Here is a 17,205-nt window from a genome sequence, read left to right as displayed (position 1 = left end):
GGAAAGTCTAGAAAATACCCGAGGTAGACACAAAAAACTAAATATTGCCAACAAGAAAACTACAAAGGCAAAGCAATAAAATGCAGTGGGCATACATTTGGTCCTTGCAAGATAACAATAACTTCCGGTAGATCAGCATAACAATCTTCACAAATCGGTAGTTTTCATTCCTTAATTCCTTGTAGAATTTCTGTTCGAGGGAGTCTGCTATCTATCATTTCAAGATAAAACAAAACCATTGATTAGAGATTCGACGCAAACTATATCTATATGTAAGTTAGCTTCAGCAAGAGAAAAGAAAATATTCCATTAGCAAACTCCACATACTATAACTTTCAAAAAATACAAGATAAGATTCCCATATGAGTATACTATAGTGACAGCAACTTACATAACCAAATCAATACCTTGGGAATGCGTAAAGGATTTTTTGAAGCATAGTCACATAATTTCCCAATCTTCCTCTCATTCACTTCTTCATCCTATAAAGCAAACCGAAGAAAAGGTTCCAGAGTTACGTCACCTTAGAAGAAGCGTTGCTCAAATCCACATATCATATCCACTAGTTACAGATAGAATCCTTCTTCACGAACCAAATTTTCATCTCACATTTTCTTTCGAAAACCAATTCGAATCCAATCATGATCAATCAGTTGATCAATCACATCTATACAACACCATTGCATCCCAAAATTGATTCATGCACATCATATGACTCACAAAACTCACCTGAGAGCGGGGGAAAATATCCGATATCAAGTGCTTGTACCTCTTGACCGGCTGCCTGGACCTCGTACGCAATGCGGGGCAGAAGAAGCAAAGGTTGTCACAAGCTGGCAACACTTGCCTTGAGATAACCCCGGAAACAACAGTCATTTTGTTCTCACCAACACAAAAAAAAAGGAGTCTAATCCTTTCCCTTTCTCCCTCAAATTTACGCTCTCCTTCCCTTCTCTACCTCAACAAAAATATAGAAGGGAAAGGAAAGCTAGAGGTATCAAAATCGATCAGGCAATTCCTGCATTCAAATTAACGCCTAACTCAAATACCAAGAGAAAAATCCCAATCAGCCCATTTCAAAATGCAGAGGAATCAATTGCTCGAGAAACTGGGAATAATTCAGCAATTGCTGATCGAAAACTAAATAAATATAATTAAATGAAAAGTTAGCGAAAAAAGATGGGAATATTTTGAACATCCCTTTATTCGTATCTGTTGTTGATATGAATAAAAGGAAGTTTTCGTAACTTTACCTTGGGAAGAATTTCTGTAAAGAGCAGTCCAGAAGGCTGGTGATCCATCAAAGATTGCCAACAATGTAGCGAATTTCAAGCATTTTCCAGTAAATCATGCCACCCAACCTCTCTCTTTCTATATATACTAAAATAATTGGAAATTTTGGCGATTGAGAACGTGGATTCATGACATGGGAAATTATGAATATTTTGTAATCTCTCAGCTCCAATAGTTTTTATTTAAAATGGAAAATAATAATTAATGATTGAATGCGAATTTGTAATACCGCTACTCGCACTACCTGCATTATTGTGTGTTTGTGCTTGGCAGGTACTTAGAGCATCTCCAATGCCGGCTAGCCGATTCGCGCCGCTAGCCGAACCATTGGAGTAGGCGAGCGGCAAATCGGCAAAATTTTCGGCGTGGGCTAGCCGGTGGCGTGGCGCTGGCCGCCATTGTGGCGGCCCGATCGGCCAGCGCCGATTTTTGATTTTTTTTTTTTTAAAAACCTATATAAACGCGATTTTAGTTTCATTTTCATTTGCACCACTTGTTTTAACGGGTTTTCTCTCTCTCTAACTTTCTGTACAAGAGCATCATCGAGCGATGAGTAACTCGGGTGGTAGCAGTGGTGGTAGTGGTGGGGATGCCGAGGAGTACGAACGGAGGATGAACGAGGCTATGGAGGCCTACATGAACCGCGAGATGGAGCGGTACATGCGTAGGGTGGAACAGCAGGCGATACCTCGCCCTCCATGGGTTATCCACCGCCGAGCAGTTGATTGATCTGGATCACGTAGCCGCACATCGCCGGGCCGTATGACGACTACTTTTCGTCAGAACCTGCGTGCTTCCCGCAAACATGTTCCGGCGGCGTTTTAGAATGCGCAGTGGAGTTGTTTATGCTTATCGCTTGACGCTTCGGAGCGTCGACATCCTGTGTTTCCGCCTCAGGCACGATGCGGCTGGCAGAACCGGCCACACCCCTATTCAAAAGTGCACGGCGTTAATCGGGTGCAGCTTGGCCTGGCTGCAGGCGCGTGCATATGGCGAGCACTCCACATCTCGCAGTCGATGTACTCTCGAATGTATGAAGTATTTCTGTGAGGTGGCGTGATAAACATTTTAAAAAATTTATCTATTTACCTTTTTTTAATGCAATTAATGAATTTTCCCATATATGTGTCGTAAATTTAATTCCGTAATTTAATCGTAATTTTAATTCCGTAAATGTAGTCTATTTTGAATTATTTTTATTGCGGCTGGCCTATCTAAATCTGATGTGGCAGATGGATTTTTAGTGCTGCTGACATGGTAGGGAGAGAGAGTGGTTGACCTATGGCTGGCCTATTTGCATTGGAGATGCTCTTTGAAATTCGGTGACTCTATTAGAATTCAAATTTATATAGTAGTAGTAGTTAACAAAATATTTAACATTAATTAGTATCTATTAGTAATATTTGAATCTTAGCCTATGCCTAACATTTGTATTCTGTACAGTGACGACGGGAATATAATTTTGATAAGGGCTGATCAAAATATAAAAGAGTGAACTACAAAAATAGTCCCTGGACTATGTATTTATCTCGCCAATGAACAATGGACTTTAAAAATATCCCCAGACAATCCTGGACTAAGCGTTTATCTCAAAATTGATCATTTTGCCCATTTTCGAACCAAAAATGCCCTTTTGACCATTTGGGCAATTTGGTCCATACACAATTTTAACTTTTTGGCAGCATCACCATTAATGATTCACCATGATTTGCATGTACATTTATATATTTAATTAATAATTTTGCAGAGAGAGAGAGTGAGTGTGGATTAAGTGTATAGATATAATGTATATATATGCTACCAGAGAGACTCTCACTTTGATCTCCAAAATTAATTTTCATTTATCAGAACCCTCAAATTATAAGGTTTCCATAAATTCGACTGTCATAATGAGAATTTAAGCCATTAAAATAAATGTAATCTATACCTTTTGGTTTGCATATTGTTTTTCCTTTCATATAATCGTTTTGTTCAGTTTTTCGTTTAGTAAATCTGGATCATTTTTCAGAGATAGACGCACAATCAATGCACACAACCATATCTCTCTATCTTCATTATACTTCATTATCTGGATAAAATAACAAAAGGTGAGGACTTTGAGTAGAAGTAGCAATAGCAATGCAGAGAGAGAAACAAGAGAGAGAGATGGTAAGTCGGAGCACTCAAAAAGGGGTTTTCTTTCGAGAAGAACAAGAAGAGAGAGATACAGATAGAAATTAGAAAATTGTGGTTTCGTAGATATAGAGACAGATGTATAGAGAGAGAAGGTATGCGTGAAGTGTGTGAAAGGGCGGCAATTAAAGGCAAAATTGCAGCATTTGGTCTGTGTAATCCTCAAAATCCCTCTCCTCACCAAATTCTCCTCCACCGTGCCAATTCGCACAAAATAGCTATTTGGCGACATATACTTTTCGTATTCAAATCGGAGCCACCTACAACCATTCCTTCCTCCTTTCGCTGAATAGTTCGCGGACAACTAAGACATGAAGAACAAAATCAACAAATCGGAGCTTTGAAGAGGGCAGCGTGAGGAAGAAGAAGAAGAGAGAAGAGAGATGTGTGTGTGTTGGTGTCTCTATTTTAAAGGAAACAAGAGAGAGAAAAAGGGACAAACAAATGACATCCTGGAAATCATTAATGATGCTGATGACATCTTAAAAAGTTAAATTGTGTATAGACCAAATTGCCCAAACCCTCAAAAGGGTATTTTCAAACGAAAACAGTGAAAAATGACCAATTTTGAGATAAATGCTTAGTCCAGGGTTGTCTAGAGATATTTTTAAAGTCCAGAATTTATTGGCGAGATAGTCCTGAGACTATTTTTGTAGTTCCCTCAATATAAAATACACTAGCGCAAAGACTTGGCTCAGTCTCGAGTTGGAAATTCCAAGTCCGGAAAGTGTATATTGTTTATTGTTTGAACAACATATGTCCATATAAATTCTTTTTTATTCGAAATGTTGGAATTTTTTAGGTAGATTCATCAACAAAAAAGCTCGAAAAATAAGATGGATGAAGCACCAAATTCTAAACTTGCCTAAGTTCGAAATATTTTGCTAAACACATCACATGTGAAATGCACGATCTCATTTGTTTATCGATTAATATTTTCAAGAGAGGAAATTACATCGCAAATAACTATCATGCAAAAGTAACAACAATGTGAAGGGGAACAAAGAGGGAAAACTGAGAATTAAAAGAGCTATGAATAGTGGATTGTTCGTTACTGTTTTCCTCTTCTTTCCGTTTCTTGGGTTCGAAATGTTTTGCATTTTTGTGTGAAGTTTTTTAATATATCTAACCGATCCTTTAAGCAGAGGCTTAATTATATGAGATACAGGTTAACATGTATTTTTATTTCAAGTTCAAATGAAAAAGTTACACACATAAGCTCACAACAGAAACAATTCCTATAATCAATTCGAAAATAAAAATGATATACAAACTCAAATCAGAAGCTCCTAGCAAAACGGACATAATATTCCAAAATATATTTATCGTGGCACATACACTGCTACATGTAACTACTGTACATCTTAACATATATAGTACAAAATATACCTCTAACTATAGATTTGTTAATTTGAGAATTGACATGATGGGGAATCGCCTCCGTCGTTCCTATCAAGGTCTGATTCACTGGGTGGAATGATCCTCTTCCGCATCAGTGTCTCAATAACTGGATAATTCCTCTTTCGGCCACCTCTTGGCCTCGAGCGGAATTGCTCATCAAATGCCTCAAAATCACCCCCCTTAAAATACAACACATATGTCAGACATGATTCATATGATGCTGCAGATATGTTGGCATTCACACACACCAAGGCTGAGTAATTGATCAGAGAGTTAAAACACACTCACTGGAGTATAGACGTGGCACCCTGATTTTTCATGATTGTCTCTCACGTGTTTAAATGCAAATCTCTTGTTACAGCCAGGCATGCCGCAAGCAAATGGTTTAAGTTCCAAGTGTACGGCCTTCATATGCTTGTTGAGATTTGATGTCTGTAAAAAAATAAACATGTCAAATAAGTAACTCTGACAAGTTGGATGAATGGATAGTTGTGACATCAAAGTTCCAAACTTACAGTCGAAAATGTTAGTGAGCATCCTTCGACACTACAGTTTATCCTTTCTGTAGAACTTAGTTCTGATTTATGCATGCGCATGTGACGTTTAATGTTTTTCTTCAGCTGTTTCGTGCCACATTCATCACACATAACGTATTGATGGCACAACTGTATGTGCTCCTTGAGGCACCTCTCATTTGAGAAATATTTCATACAGCCTGGTTCAGCACAGTAAGCCTCCGAAGAATCCAACATGACTGTATTATGCCAAAAATATTGGCAGTGATTAATAATGATGGCGAAAAGATAAAACCAAATAAACAGCTTAAATGCAACTCACCATGAGAGTCCTCGTGTTTACACAATTTGGAGGCATATCTAAACACTTTTCCACAATGAGGCTCTGCACACACATGTTCCATAGGATGATTGACATCAGCACAAGCAGATTCGCCATGGAACTCTTTCACATGCCATGCCATGTGACCCTCAGATTTAAAAGTCCGCTTACAGTCCTTAACAGGACATTCAAGCAATTTCTCTTGAGACTCCTCATATTCATCAGACTTTGCAGAGTCAGATCCCTTAGGTTGCTCAGTGTCTGTAGGAGCAGATTCATAATGGTAGTCTTTCACATGACGTGTCATATTACCCTGTAGAGTAAACGTCCGTTTACAGCTCTCAACCGGGCACTCAAACAATTTCCCTTGATGTTGAAGCATGTGTCTGTTCAAGTGGTCCTTCCTTCTGTAACTAGAGTCGCAGTCATCCACCGAACATATGAATGGCCTCTGTAAAAGCACACTTATCAGTAAAAAAAATTGAGCACAATTTTTTTTACAGCAACTATGTGTGCTTTATCCCATCACATGAACTAGAGAATCCTCAAACCTCAAGGAATAGCAAGCGTGAGTGAGGCACACGCTTGATGGAGCTTCCCAGGCAGTCACCCACCTGGTACTGATCCAATCAAGGTTCGTTGCCTCTCGCATTTTGGAGTTCTTTTTTTTGGGATCCAATGCTTCACACCCAGCAATGTAACATTGCATTTTTCTGCCTAATTTCAATCTGCAAAATACTGTACGTTTATATTCCAAGAAAAAAGCAAATGAATCAGAGAAAAACACCCCAAGATTCCATTCAAACAACATAATACTCCAATAATAAGGATGCAAATCTATATAGTTATCAATTACAATCACTATAACATACTATTTAATATAAATAGATAATAGATCCATTCTCAATACTGAATAAGTTTAGATACCATTTTTTTAGTAACAAGTGGAGATATTTAGAAAAGCAAGGTAAAATTTACCTCGAGCGAATGGCTTTGCATATGCTGCTTAAGATGAGCAGGTTTTGAGAAATTCAAACCGCATTCTTCACACTTGTTTAATTTCTCTCCGTTATCAGTTTCTTCATTCAGCTCCTTCTCCTTTAATTCCTCCTGCAATACCCAAAAACAGACCAAAATTACAAACCAGAGCTCCACAAAATAATTGCAGAAGTTCCAGTTTCAATCACCCACAAAATTTTCAAATCTTAAAAAATTTAAAACAAAAAACTACACGTACCGCGTGTTGAGATTGGATGTGAGCAGCGATTAGGGTTTTTTTGGATCTACAAATCCCGCAGTACTCACAATAGTATCGACGGATGTCTCTGAAAATCGGATCCCGTGATTTAACTCCTTCGTCCACCATATCTGTATACTGTCAATATGCGTATGTCGAAGATAGTTGTTGAAATCTGAGGGAGGCGCAGAAACCCTAATTGTGACGGCGCTGAGAGTGAATAGCAACAGCGATATGAGGGGATTTAGGGTTGCTTTATATACGGACAGAGGAGTTTTTGTGTATTTTAAACATTTCCTCTTTTGTTTGTCATGTTTACTGCGAGTACTTCTCTTACTAATTGCATTTATTCTTTTTATTTGCCACTACTCCGTAATTACATTTGAATATTCCAAATAAAAACTCCATTCGCTCCATTCGAAGTGGAATACTCTCTTCATCTAAAAACAAATATGCAATATTTAATATGATACGGATTTTAATGTATAATTGATAAAGTATAAGAGATATATAAAGAATAATTATTGGAGTATTATTAATGGAGAATGAAACTTATTTTATTAGAAAAAAATATATCAAAATAAAATGAATCTATTTTTAATAGACATCCCAAAATGATACTCTCTCATTCCCCAAAGAATATAAACTTAGACTAAGTTTATCGGTGGGGTGGTCGACCGCCACCTCACCCTATATTTTAAAAAATAAGAAAAAATGGAATAAAAGGCCTCTCTCCCGACCGACCGCGGTCTCTCCCAACTCAAACACCAACTAGGCGGTTTTCCTTCCATCATCCAATAAGATTATGCCAAATGGCACAATCTCATTGGTTGATAGTATATATATTTTTTTTAAATTTATATATCTTTAATATATTATATTAAAAAATAAAAATTGTATCAAAATTCATAATTTTTCTTCCTCTATAAATAGAGACCACATTTGCTATAGTTTTGCATAAAAAAAATCATCTTTTCTCCCCCTATAATCCTCCTTGTTTGATACAATTGCATATTTTTTTGTTTCCTTTGTTGTTAACTATGGAGGATGATGAGTCCAGAGCCTTTGTCCTAGCGGCCAGGAGCTTAGACATCAATGTATGGGGCGCTGAGTTCGAGCCCTCTTGACATCAATTGTAATTTCCTCCTTCATATAGGAGTTAATTTTGAAAAAAAAAATGGAGGATGATGACATATTCTCCGATTCCCTAAATTTCGATCCTTCCCAAGATTACTTCCCTAGCTTTGATGATTTTCCGAATTCTAATCAATTTCAGTGCTCAGTTCAAAACCAATTGTCAAGCAAAGACAAATCAAAAACCAACATGAGTGCTTCAAACACTCCACATGGTTGGAGTGAGCAAGAAGACATGGCATTAATGTCTGCTTGGTGTTTCTTCAGCACAAATGCAATTGTTGGCACCAACCAAACTAGTTTGCATCTGTGGCAGAATGTTACTGATCTGTATGAGCAAACAAGAAAAGAAAATCCAACAATGGGCCAACCAAGAAGTACGGAGTCATTGAGACAACGCTACAAACGAATCAATGCAAATGTCTCAAAGTGGATTGGTGCATACAAACATGCGTATGATCGAGCTACGAGTGGCCAGTCTAAAGAGGACATTGAGAAAACCGCTCAACAACTGTATGGCAAGAACAAGTTTACTCACCATAAGGTTTTTGAGGAGGTGATGAGATACATCCTAAGTGGGAATTGAAATTGAATAGCACTGATTCAACGCGTTTCCAGCCAGATGAAGATAGTCTTGAAGAAAGTCGTGGGAGCTCAAAAAGGTCGAGGACTAGTGAGGAAGGAGGACCTCAAATCGACTCCACTCCTGAGAGTCGTTCTTCTACATTGCAACGTCCTATTGGGAGAGATCAGGCTAAAGTTAAGGCTAAAAGAACAGGCAAAGAAGTTGCAACACCATCATATACAATTCCTAATGATTTCACTGCAGCACTGCGTGAAATGAGAGTCACACGTGAAAGGGAATGTGATATTCAGGAACAGAAGATCAGGGCAGCTATCCTTACTCCGTTGATGGCTATAAGGGACTTAACTCCAGAAGAAGAAGATCTGAAACGCGCTCTAATAGCATAATTGTTTGGGAAGTGATTGTAGTTTATCTGTTTGCAATGTATGTTTATTAGTATGTAACTTTCAACTTCTGTTGTTTAGTATGTAATTTTCAATTTCCGTTGATTAGTATGTAACTTTTATTTTCTGTTGCTTTGTATGTAATCTCCAATTCTGTTGCTTAGTATGTAACCTTTAATTTCTGTTGCTTCTGTAATTTCCAGTTTATGTGATCACGAATAATGGAAGTATGCCTACATGACAAGTCATTTTCCACTCACAAGTGGTGGTGAAATCCAATAGAAACCCATATGATCATGAAAATCAAAGTATGACTACATGACAAGCCATTCTCCATCACAAGTGGTGGTGGAATCCAATAGAAACTCATGTGATCAAGAATAATGGAAGTATGCCTACATGACAAGTCATTTTTCACTCACAAGTGGTGGTGGAATCCAATAGAAACACGTGTGATCACGAAAATCAGAGTATGACTACATGACAAGCCATTCTCCATCACAAGTGGTGGTGAAATCCAATGGAAACCCTTGTGATCACGAAAATCAAAGTATGACTACATGACAAGTCATTCTCCATCACAAGTGGCGGTGGAATCCAATAGAAACTCATGTGATCACGAAAATCAAATTATGACTACATTTACAAGTCATTTTTTTTAACAAGTGATGGTAGAATCCAAGGAAAACCCATGTGCTCATAAATGATAGTAGTGGAAGCATATGCTCAACAAATAACTTCTATATATTTACCTATATGCTTCACGAAAATTACACACAAACCCTCTCACAATTATTGAGCCAACTCTCCCTAAAAAATATCATCAAATTTTAATTTTGAAGCTTCCAATCTTCTTGAAGACAATGAATGGGGAGAAATTTTTTTTGAACAAAATCAGCAACTCGATCAACTAATCGAGGATATAACTATTTGGCCAACAAACCTGTCTTCACAACCTACAACCCACACGGTTAGAGCTAGAAGGAGATACATTGGAAGGAAACGTGAGGAGGGTCATGATACTATTTTTGAGCAGTACTTTGCTGAAGATCCAATCTATCCTCCAGATTTTTTTCGAACAAGGTATCGCATGCGAAAACCTTTGTTCGAAAAAATAATGAACAAGCTCGTCGAGACCGACAACTTTTTTGTGCAAAAGCGTGATGCTACTGGTCGGCTTGGTATGTCTGCCATTCAGAAATGTACAGCAGCGATGAGGGTGTTGCCCGACTTGCACGACGAATATTTGAGAATGAGCGCTCAACTCATTCGCAAATCTCTCATCAAGTTCGTTGAAGGTGTAATTTCTAACTTTGGCGATGAGTACTTGCGAAAGCCCACCGAAGAAGACTAGGCAAGACTGCTGCATATTGGAGAACAACGTGGGTTTCCAGGCAATTGAATGTCTAGTTTTCATCTTATGTATGAGTACCAATTATGTATTTTCAATTTCGTATTTCAATTATTGTAATTTATGTTTTTTTAAGTTTGTCTCTATAATTTTTAGTTTGTCATTTTATTGTGTTTTTTTATAAATTTTATTATGCAATAATATATATTCATGTAATAATATTATTATTTAAAAAATGATATAAAAATAAATGTATAATAGTGTGGTTGGGTTGGATGAATATTGATGATGTGGAGGAGATAGAAATGAATTAAATATTGAAAAAGTGAATGGTTGGGTTGGGTTGGATGGTTGCTGATAAACATGGTCTTAGGGTTCAGCACGAGTTTTGATGTAAAATTGGTAAAGTAAGAGAGAGGTAGAGAGAAAAAATAAATAAAGTATTGTTAGTGGAGAATGAGTCACACCTCATTAAGCAGAAAAGACTTTCCAAAATTAGAAAATGCTTCTTGTGGGATAGATGGTGTAATTAGGACGGAGAGTATATATTTTTAAGGGAAGGACTCATAGAACACAAATCAAAGCCTTTTATGGAATAAATTTAATAACTGAATGGAATAACTGAATGAACAATTACAAAGTTTTTAATGATTAACCAAAGACTATTAGAAACATTCTTCACAATTGTCCCTAGGGAGAATACGGAGATATTGAATTGTTCTTACGACATCTGGAGACCATAACCTAGCTTATATTTATAATCCCTCCGTCCCACTCTAAGCAAGATATTTTTCTTTTTGGGATGTTTCACTCTAAATGACACATTCTAAATATAAAAACGACACCTTCTCTACTTTTTCCTTGCCTCTTACTTTATTCTCTCCACTTTACTTACAAAACAACATTACATAAAATCTTGTGCCAATTATAAATGATCCACTTAGAGGGAATGTAAACTATAACACATTTTATTTTTTATTTGGTCCATCAACAAATCGAAAAGTCTCTTATAAAATCTACACTTATTTACATAGCAAATTAAATACACTTTAGCCCAAATTTTAGTCCCTAATGGACCACTTTAATTAGGCACCCGAAAGATAGTCAGTCATACACAATAAATTAGTCACGCGGAAGCTTAAATTTTCAACAATCTCCAACTTGGGCAACACATATGACACCAAACAAATGTGTACAAACCAAATGAGCATTCAAATATACTAGTATCACGTTGTGTATTACCGAACAATCTTATTATTAACCATATCGACAAAGGACTAATGAGATAATCACCACATTTTTCGTGATTATATCCATCAGTAAGCACATATGCAAATATAATCAACAACAAATAAATCATGGAGTTTAGCATGAAAATTTAATGCAAAGTGATCATACATGCATATTCCAATTGGTCTTTTCAGATCCTTAATGCGATTAAAGCAAAACCAAATAGTAACTAGTAATGGACAAACATAAGTACTCCATATGCATAGATTAACATGAGTTGCATAACTACATGTTCAAAACATAATATAAAGCAATCACACCCCAAACCCTCTGACGTATATACTTATAATAAACGAATATAAATTAAAGTAAATAAATCACTTATCAATTACATCACCATCATCAAAAGTACTATAGTTATAAAATCCATCATTTATTAGCTTATTTTCAAAATATTCAAAATCAGCACACATAACCATAAACATTGATTATCACAAACAGTTCCATATTCATATGCATACGTCTCTTTGTTCAAATTATTATTCTGTGACAAATCAAGTCTGGTATTTGCCCGGGATTCCTTTATGACCGAATGTCCCTCTGTAGTTGGACTCATATGTCCCTCTATATTTGACTCGAAGGTCCCTGGTCCTTTGTATTTGACTCATAGGTCCTTCTAAAATTTTAGATCCACAACAAGATCGTCACAAATAGGCCTGGGGAAAAATATCGAAATACCAAAATATCGGCCTTATCGTACCGAAAAAATACTGAAAATATCGATTTTTCGGTATACCGTGACTTTCGGTACGGTATCATACCTTACCGAAAGATTGCGGTAAGGTAACGGTATGAATTTTCAAATACCGCGTTATACCGCTGCATACCGAAATTCAGGTATATACCGTAAATTAAGGTATATACCGTAAACTAAGGTATATACCACAAAAATATAACACAATTATATATAAAATATTTTTTTTATATTTTTAAAATTATAAAATCTATTGTGAAATATAAATATAATTATGAATAAATTATATTTATATTTATTTTTAAAATTATAAAATATAAATAATATTCTAAAAGCTCTAATTTTCTATTTTAATTGATGTTGAAAGTAAGGTATACCGCAAAAGTAAGGTATATCGAACTTCGGTACGGTATACCGAAAATGAGGTACGATATCGGTATGGAAATTCGTCATACCGAAAATAAGGTATATCGAAGTTCGGTATACCGAAAACTTTGTTAAGGTAAAGGTATGACTTTTTCGCATACCGTTTTTACGGTAAGGTATACGGTATGGTGGTCTCGATAAGGTATACCTTACCTACCCACCCCTAGTCAAAAAATCCTATTTAATCACATGATTTTTATAATTTCAATGTCATACGTAAAACATATCCATTGCACCAATAACATACTCCTATCATATCCACCATTAATATCAAATAACATATAACTATATCAGAGTAACATCACATAATCCAAAAAACTCTCTCCAACTCAACATATAACAATCAACCACATAATCCATATAAAATTTAAAATATGATTAATACGCACCTGATTACAAAATTAATCTAACTAAGTTCTTGGTTCTACTTTACGATATATAGTACTAAGATTCATGATTCTTTCTCTTCTTTTTCTTTTATTCTCATTTTATATTCTTTTAATTTCTCCATATTAAAACTAAACTTTCTATTTTCTTTTCCTCATTCCTTTCCCATTGTTTACTGACTCGACATATATAATGAATTGAAAAGCGGTTAATATTAAATTAAAGATATTGATATGAATCATAAATAACTTAAATAACTTAGATAAATGGCAACATGCACGTCTGGTGGTTCAATTCCTTGACATTTGTCTTGTCAGATTAGTGGCATTATTATATGGTGACCACGTGCATACATATTCTTAAAGTGAAACTTACAATTATTTATATAAAGACGTGATCAAATGAAAACCATATATATAATGAAAACTCAAAACTTTAATCATAGCCACTAATTATTTTTAATCAGTGATTAATATTATTTTAAATTAAAATGTCAATAACTTATCTGGATTTATCAACAGATGGTATAATAGACATTATAATAATATGGTGAATTATTTAATCCAGATTTGGTCGCTCTCTCTCCTCCACTAACCACGTAATTAAAGTTTCAATTCCTCCCCTCATTTTAATTTTTCTCCTTTTCTTCGTTCTCTTTCCTTTTCGTCGAAAAAATTGCTTGAATTTTGAATTGAAATTGCGTTGATTCTTTGATGATATTAAATTTTGTGTTGAAATCGTGTTGATTCAATGTTGATTCTAAAATGTTGATTCTAAAATCCATATGAAGATTTTTTGTTGAATTTGTGTTGAATCGATCGTGTTGCTTTTTCGTTGAATTCTGAAAGCTGGGTTGATTTTTTGCGCTAAAATTTCGTTGATTCTTTTATTCTGCTGTTGGTGATTTTTAGCGTTGAAATTGCGTTGATTCTTTTGTTCTGTTGATGTTGAATATTTTGTTAAAATCGTATTGATTCTAAAATATGGATTTGATTTTTTTTAGATTTTTTTGTTGAATTTGTGTTGAATCGATCGCGTTGCTTTTTTGTTGAATTCTGAAATCTGTGTTAATTTTTTGTGCTTAAATTTCCTTGATTCTTTTGTTCTGTTCTTGTTGATTTTTTGCGTTGATTCTTTTGTTCTGCTAGTGTTGAATATTTTATTGAAATCGTATTGATTCTATGTTGATTCTAAAATCTGTATTGATTCTAAAATGTTTTGTTTAAATCATATTGATTCTATGTAAAGATCCTTTTGATGATGTGAATATTTTAGTTTTGGAAGGTAGGAGAGAAATTAGGAACGCAAGAATCGTTCAGAAACTTAACTTACAAAAATACCCTCTGTTGACAAAATACATGCTCTTGTTGAGATAGAAATTCTACGCAATATTAACCATAAATCTGTTATAATTAATGGCTAGGATTAAAATTTTGAGTTTTCATTATATATATGATTTTCATTATATCACACACCCTATTTATTGAAGGAACTGGCAGCGGAAGCGCTCACATAAATCAATTACATAATATTTCTGATCTATTTAGCAGATTATTTAGACAAATTCTATTCGCGCAATTATCACATGTATCATGCTCATAACTCAAATAAAACATGCTTTAAATTAATTGAAACCTAAAACATGTTTTTCTACGGTTTAGCCATTATACCTTGATGATTCTCCAAAGAATCGAAGATAGCTAGCGCCTTCTCCACGTGAAGATCTTTAGTACAAAACCACGGATCTTCTGTCTGGTTCCCGGACTGTAAACTGATATCAGGGTGGGCTGATCTCACCAGTATACTAGAACTTAAATAAGGAAGACGGAAAACCTTTCCCACGGAGGAGAAAAATCGTCCCTCACAGTATAGAAGAGGGGGACGAAAATTTTGATGAAAAACAAGTGTGTTTTCTGTCTCCTTTATTCTCCTATTTATATTAAGTGACATATTGGGCCCAGACATGGATCTATTGAAGGTTTTGGATATGGGCTCCTTCAATTAGCTTTTTACTAATTAAATTAAACCCAATTTAATATAAGCTTATAATTGGAATATTACGAGCAGCCACTACAGAAGTAATATTGCACTCCCATCCAAATCCGAAATTATAAGTACTCCGGGTTTCCATTGCTTGATATTTATTTCCCGCGCTTAAGATAGAAACATCCATTAATTAATTATTGTCTGATATGGACTTAATTAATTAATATTTTACTTATTCCAAGAGAGGACTCAGCAAGAAAATCTTATTTATTATTCATAGAGTAATTAAACTCCAACTAGCTAGATTCCGAATAATAAAACCTTATTTCAAGCTTCTCTTGAGGATGTTATCAAACGAGACTCACATCGCGCACAATTCAACATAATAGCAATCCTAGCACCGCTAGATATTAATCACCACTACCCAATATACCAGGCTTATTGGGTTACGAAAAATTCGCACCATTTGGTAAATCAAAGTAGTGCATAATCAATACCGCATACTCAATGCTAACGTACATTGATTAAGAAATAATAATTTACAAGACCCCGTCTTTCAGTAGATAGCATAAAGACTGTCTCACTGTTAGATCCATTCAGTGCTATACCACACCAATGTCATCTTATTTCAGTAAGGCTTAGAAATAATCGGACTGACATTGCAACTTTTCACGATAGATAGTCTAAGCCTATCTTTCTGGGTTGTGAAATTCTTCTTTTTCTTTGTTCAGAACTGACCGTGTTACCTTAAAGTGAACGACGCCCACAACCGGTCTACTAAAACAAAGACTTAGACTTTGTTAAGTTACTTATACATTTAAACATGTAATAAACATCCATTAAATGTAAAACATAATAACATTATGACAAAAATAATCTGTTTATTCCTTTGGAAAATAAAATAAGAGTTTTAACAGTATTCAATCACTCGAAAGGTGATTTCTAGTGTACAAACTCTAACATTTATATATTAGTACTCATTTAGAAATATCATTATATATATTGTTCCATGCACAAATTACTTCCTGTCATCCATGCACGCACACACGTACACATGCATACGGTATATATACACAAACATATATATAAATTTTCATCTAATTAGTTAAATCGTTATTTAGATACTACTTCCTCCGTCCCAGATAATTCGACCCAATATTCTATTTCGGGTCGTCCCACATAATTTGTCCCACTTCACTTTTACCATTTTTGGTAGTGGACCCCATATTCCACTAACTCATTCCTACTCACATTTTATTATAAAACTAATACTTTAAAAGTAGACTCACATCCCACCAACCTTTTCAACTCACTTTCCATTAGATTTCTTAAAACCCGTGCCAGGTCAAAGTGTCCCGAATTATCTGGGATGGAAGGAGTAATTTACTACATTTTGTAATATAAAATACAATTGAATATACAATAAAGTATTAAACTTGATACAATTGGGTTAGGGATCTCACATTACTTCCACTGAATAGGAGTATCCTTAAATAACATACACCCATTTGAGCTATATGCCTACGAAAAATCTTAGATGATAGTCCCTTAATGAACGGATTTGCTATCACCAAATTTGATCCCTTATAGTACTTTATATGTAATTGTTCATACGAACCTTTTATTTCACACCCAAAAAGCTATTGACTTAATAGAGCTTCCTTGTTTTTGAGGAAGAAGAGTAAAATTATAATTTCATATTCTTAATTTTATTTGCAAAATGTAGTTATCGTAAAATGAAATACTCTATTCATCCAACAATAAGATTCATGTTTTACCATTTCAGTCTGTCCCACAATAAGAGTCATGTTTCATTTTTACTATAAATAGTAAGTAGGTTCCACATTCAACCAATTTATTTCACTCACATTTTATTATATATATAAGTGAGACTCATATTCCATTAACTTATTCAATCCACTTTCTTTACATTTCTTATACCTCGTGCCATAACTAAATATGACTCATATTCTAGTATAAATGGAGTATGAAATTAAAATTAATAATCATATTACCTTTTAAATAAGT

The 17,205-nt window shown here is 35.0% G+C and overlaps 2 protein-coding genes across 2 annotated transcripts in view; both read right to left on the bottom strand.

Moving 5' to 3' along the window:
* The window catches only part of LOC125189425 (protein SEMI-ROLLED LEAF 2-like), a 2,055-nt gene extending 660 nt beyond the window's left edge, over nt 1-1,395 (bottom strand). The window contains exons 1-4 of the mRNA XM_048086705.1: nt 1,254-1,395; nt 730-1,018; nt 408-482; nt 96-211 (exon numbers count right to left, since the gene is read on the bottom strand). Of these exons, the coding sequence (XP_047942662.1) occupies nt 96-211; nt 408-482; nt 730-876 (338 nt within the window). The 5' untranslated portion in view covers nt 877-1,018; nt 1,254-1,395. The remainder of the gene's footprint in view (nt 1-95; nt 212-407; nt 483-729; nt 1,019-1,253) is intronic.
* A 3,357-nt stretch (nt 1,396-4,752) lies between these two features.
* Nucleotides 4,753-7,204, bottom strand: LOC125191092 (transcription factor IIIA-like). Its single transcript, XM_048088551.1, has 6 exons — nt 6,941-7,204; nt 6,682-6,813; nt 5,704-6,154; nt 5,382-5,620; nt 5,155-5,298; nt 4,753-5,045 (listed from the first exon to the last, which is right to left on the bottom strand). The coding sequence occupies exons 1-6, from the start codon at nt 7,067-7,069 to the stop codon at nt 4,872-4,874; spliced, it is 1,269 nt and encodes a 422-aa protein (XP_047944508.1). The 5' UTR covers nt 7,070-7,204; the 3' UTR covers nt 4,753-4,871.
* Between the last annotated feature and the right edge of the window lie 10,001 nt (nt 7,205-17,205).

The sequence above is a fragment of the Salvia hispanica genome, chromosome 5 (genome assembly GCF_023119035.1).
Source record: "Salvia hispanica cultivar TCC Black 2014 chromosome 5, UniMelb_Shisp_WGS_1.0, whole genome shotgun sequence".
NCBI classification, from domain to species: domain Eukaryota; kingdom Viridiplantae; phylum Streptophyta; class Magnoliopsida; order Lamiales; family Lamiaceae; genus Salvia; species Salvia hispanica.
This window is presented reverse-complemented; position numbering and strand designations above follow the sequence as displayed.

Bases quoted from the DNA above. Each gene is read 5' to 3' on its own strand.
- LOC125191092 (XM_048088551.1), bottom strand. From the start codon at position 7,069: ATGGTGGACGAAGGAGTTAAATCACGGGATCCGATTTTCAGAGACATC. The intron at 5,621-5,703 runs GTGAGTTGCATT...GGCATAATACAG, and splicing joins TAAACACGAGGACTCTCATG to TCATGTTGGATTCTTCGGAG. The intron at 5,299-5,381 runs GTAAGTTTGGAA...ATTTTTTTACAG, and splicing joins GCTCACTAACATTTTCGACT to ACATCAAATCTCAACAAGCA.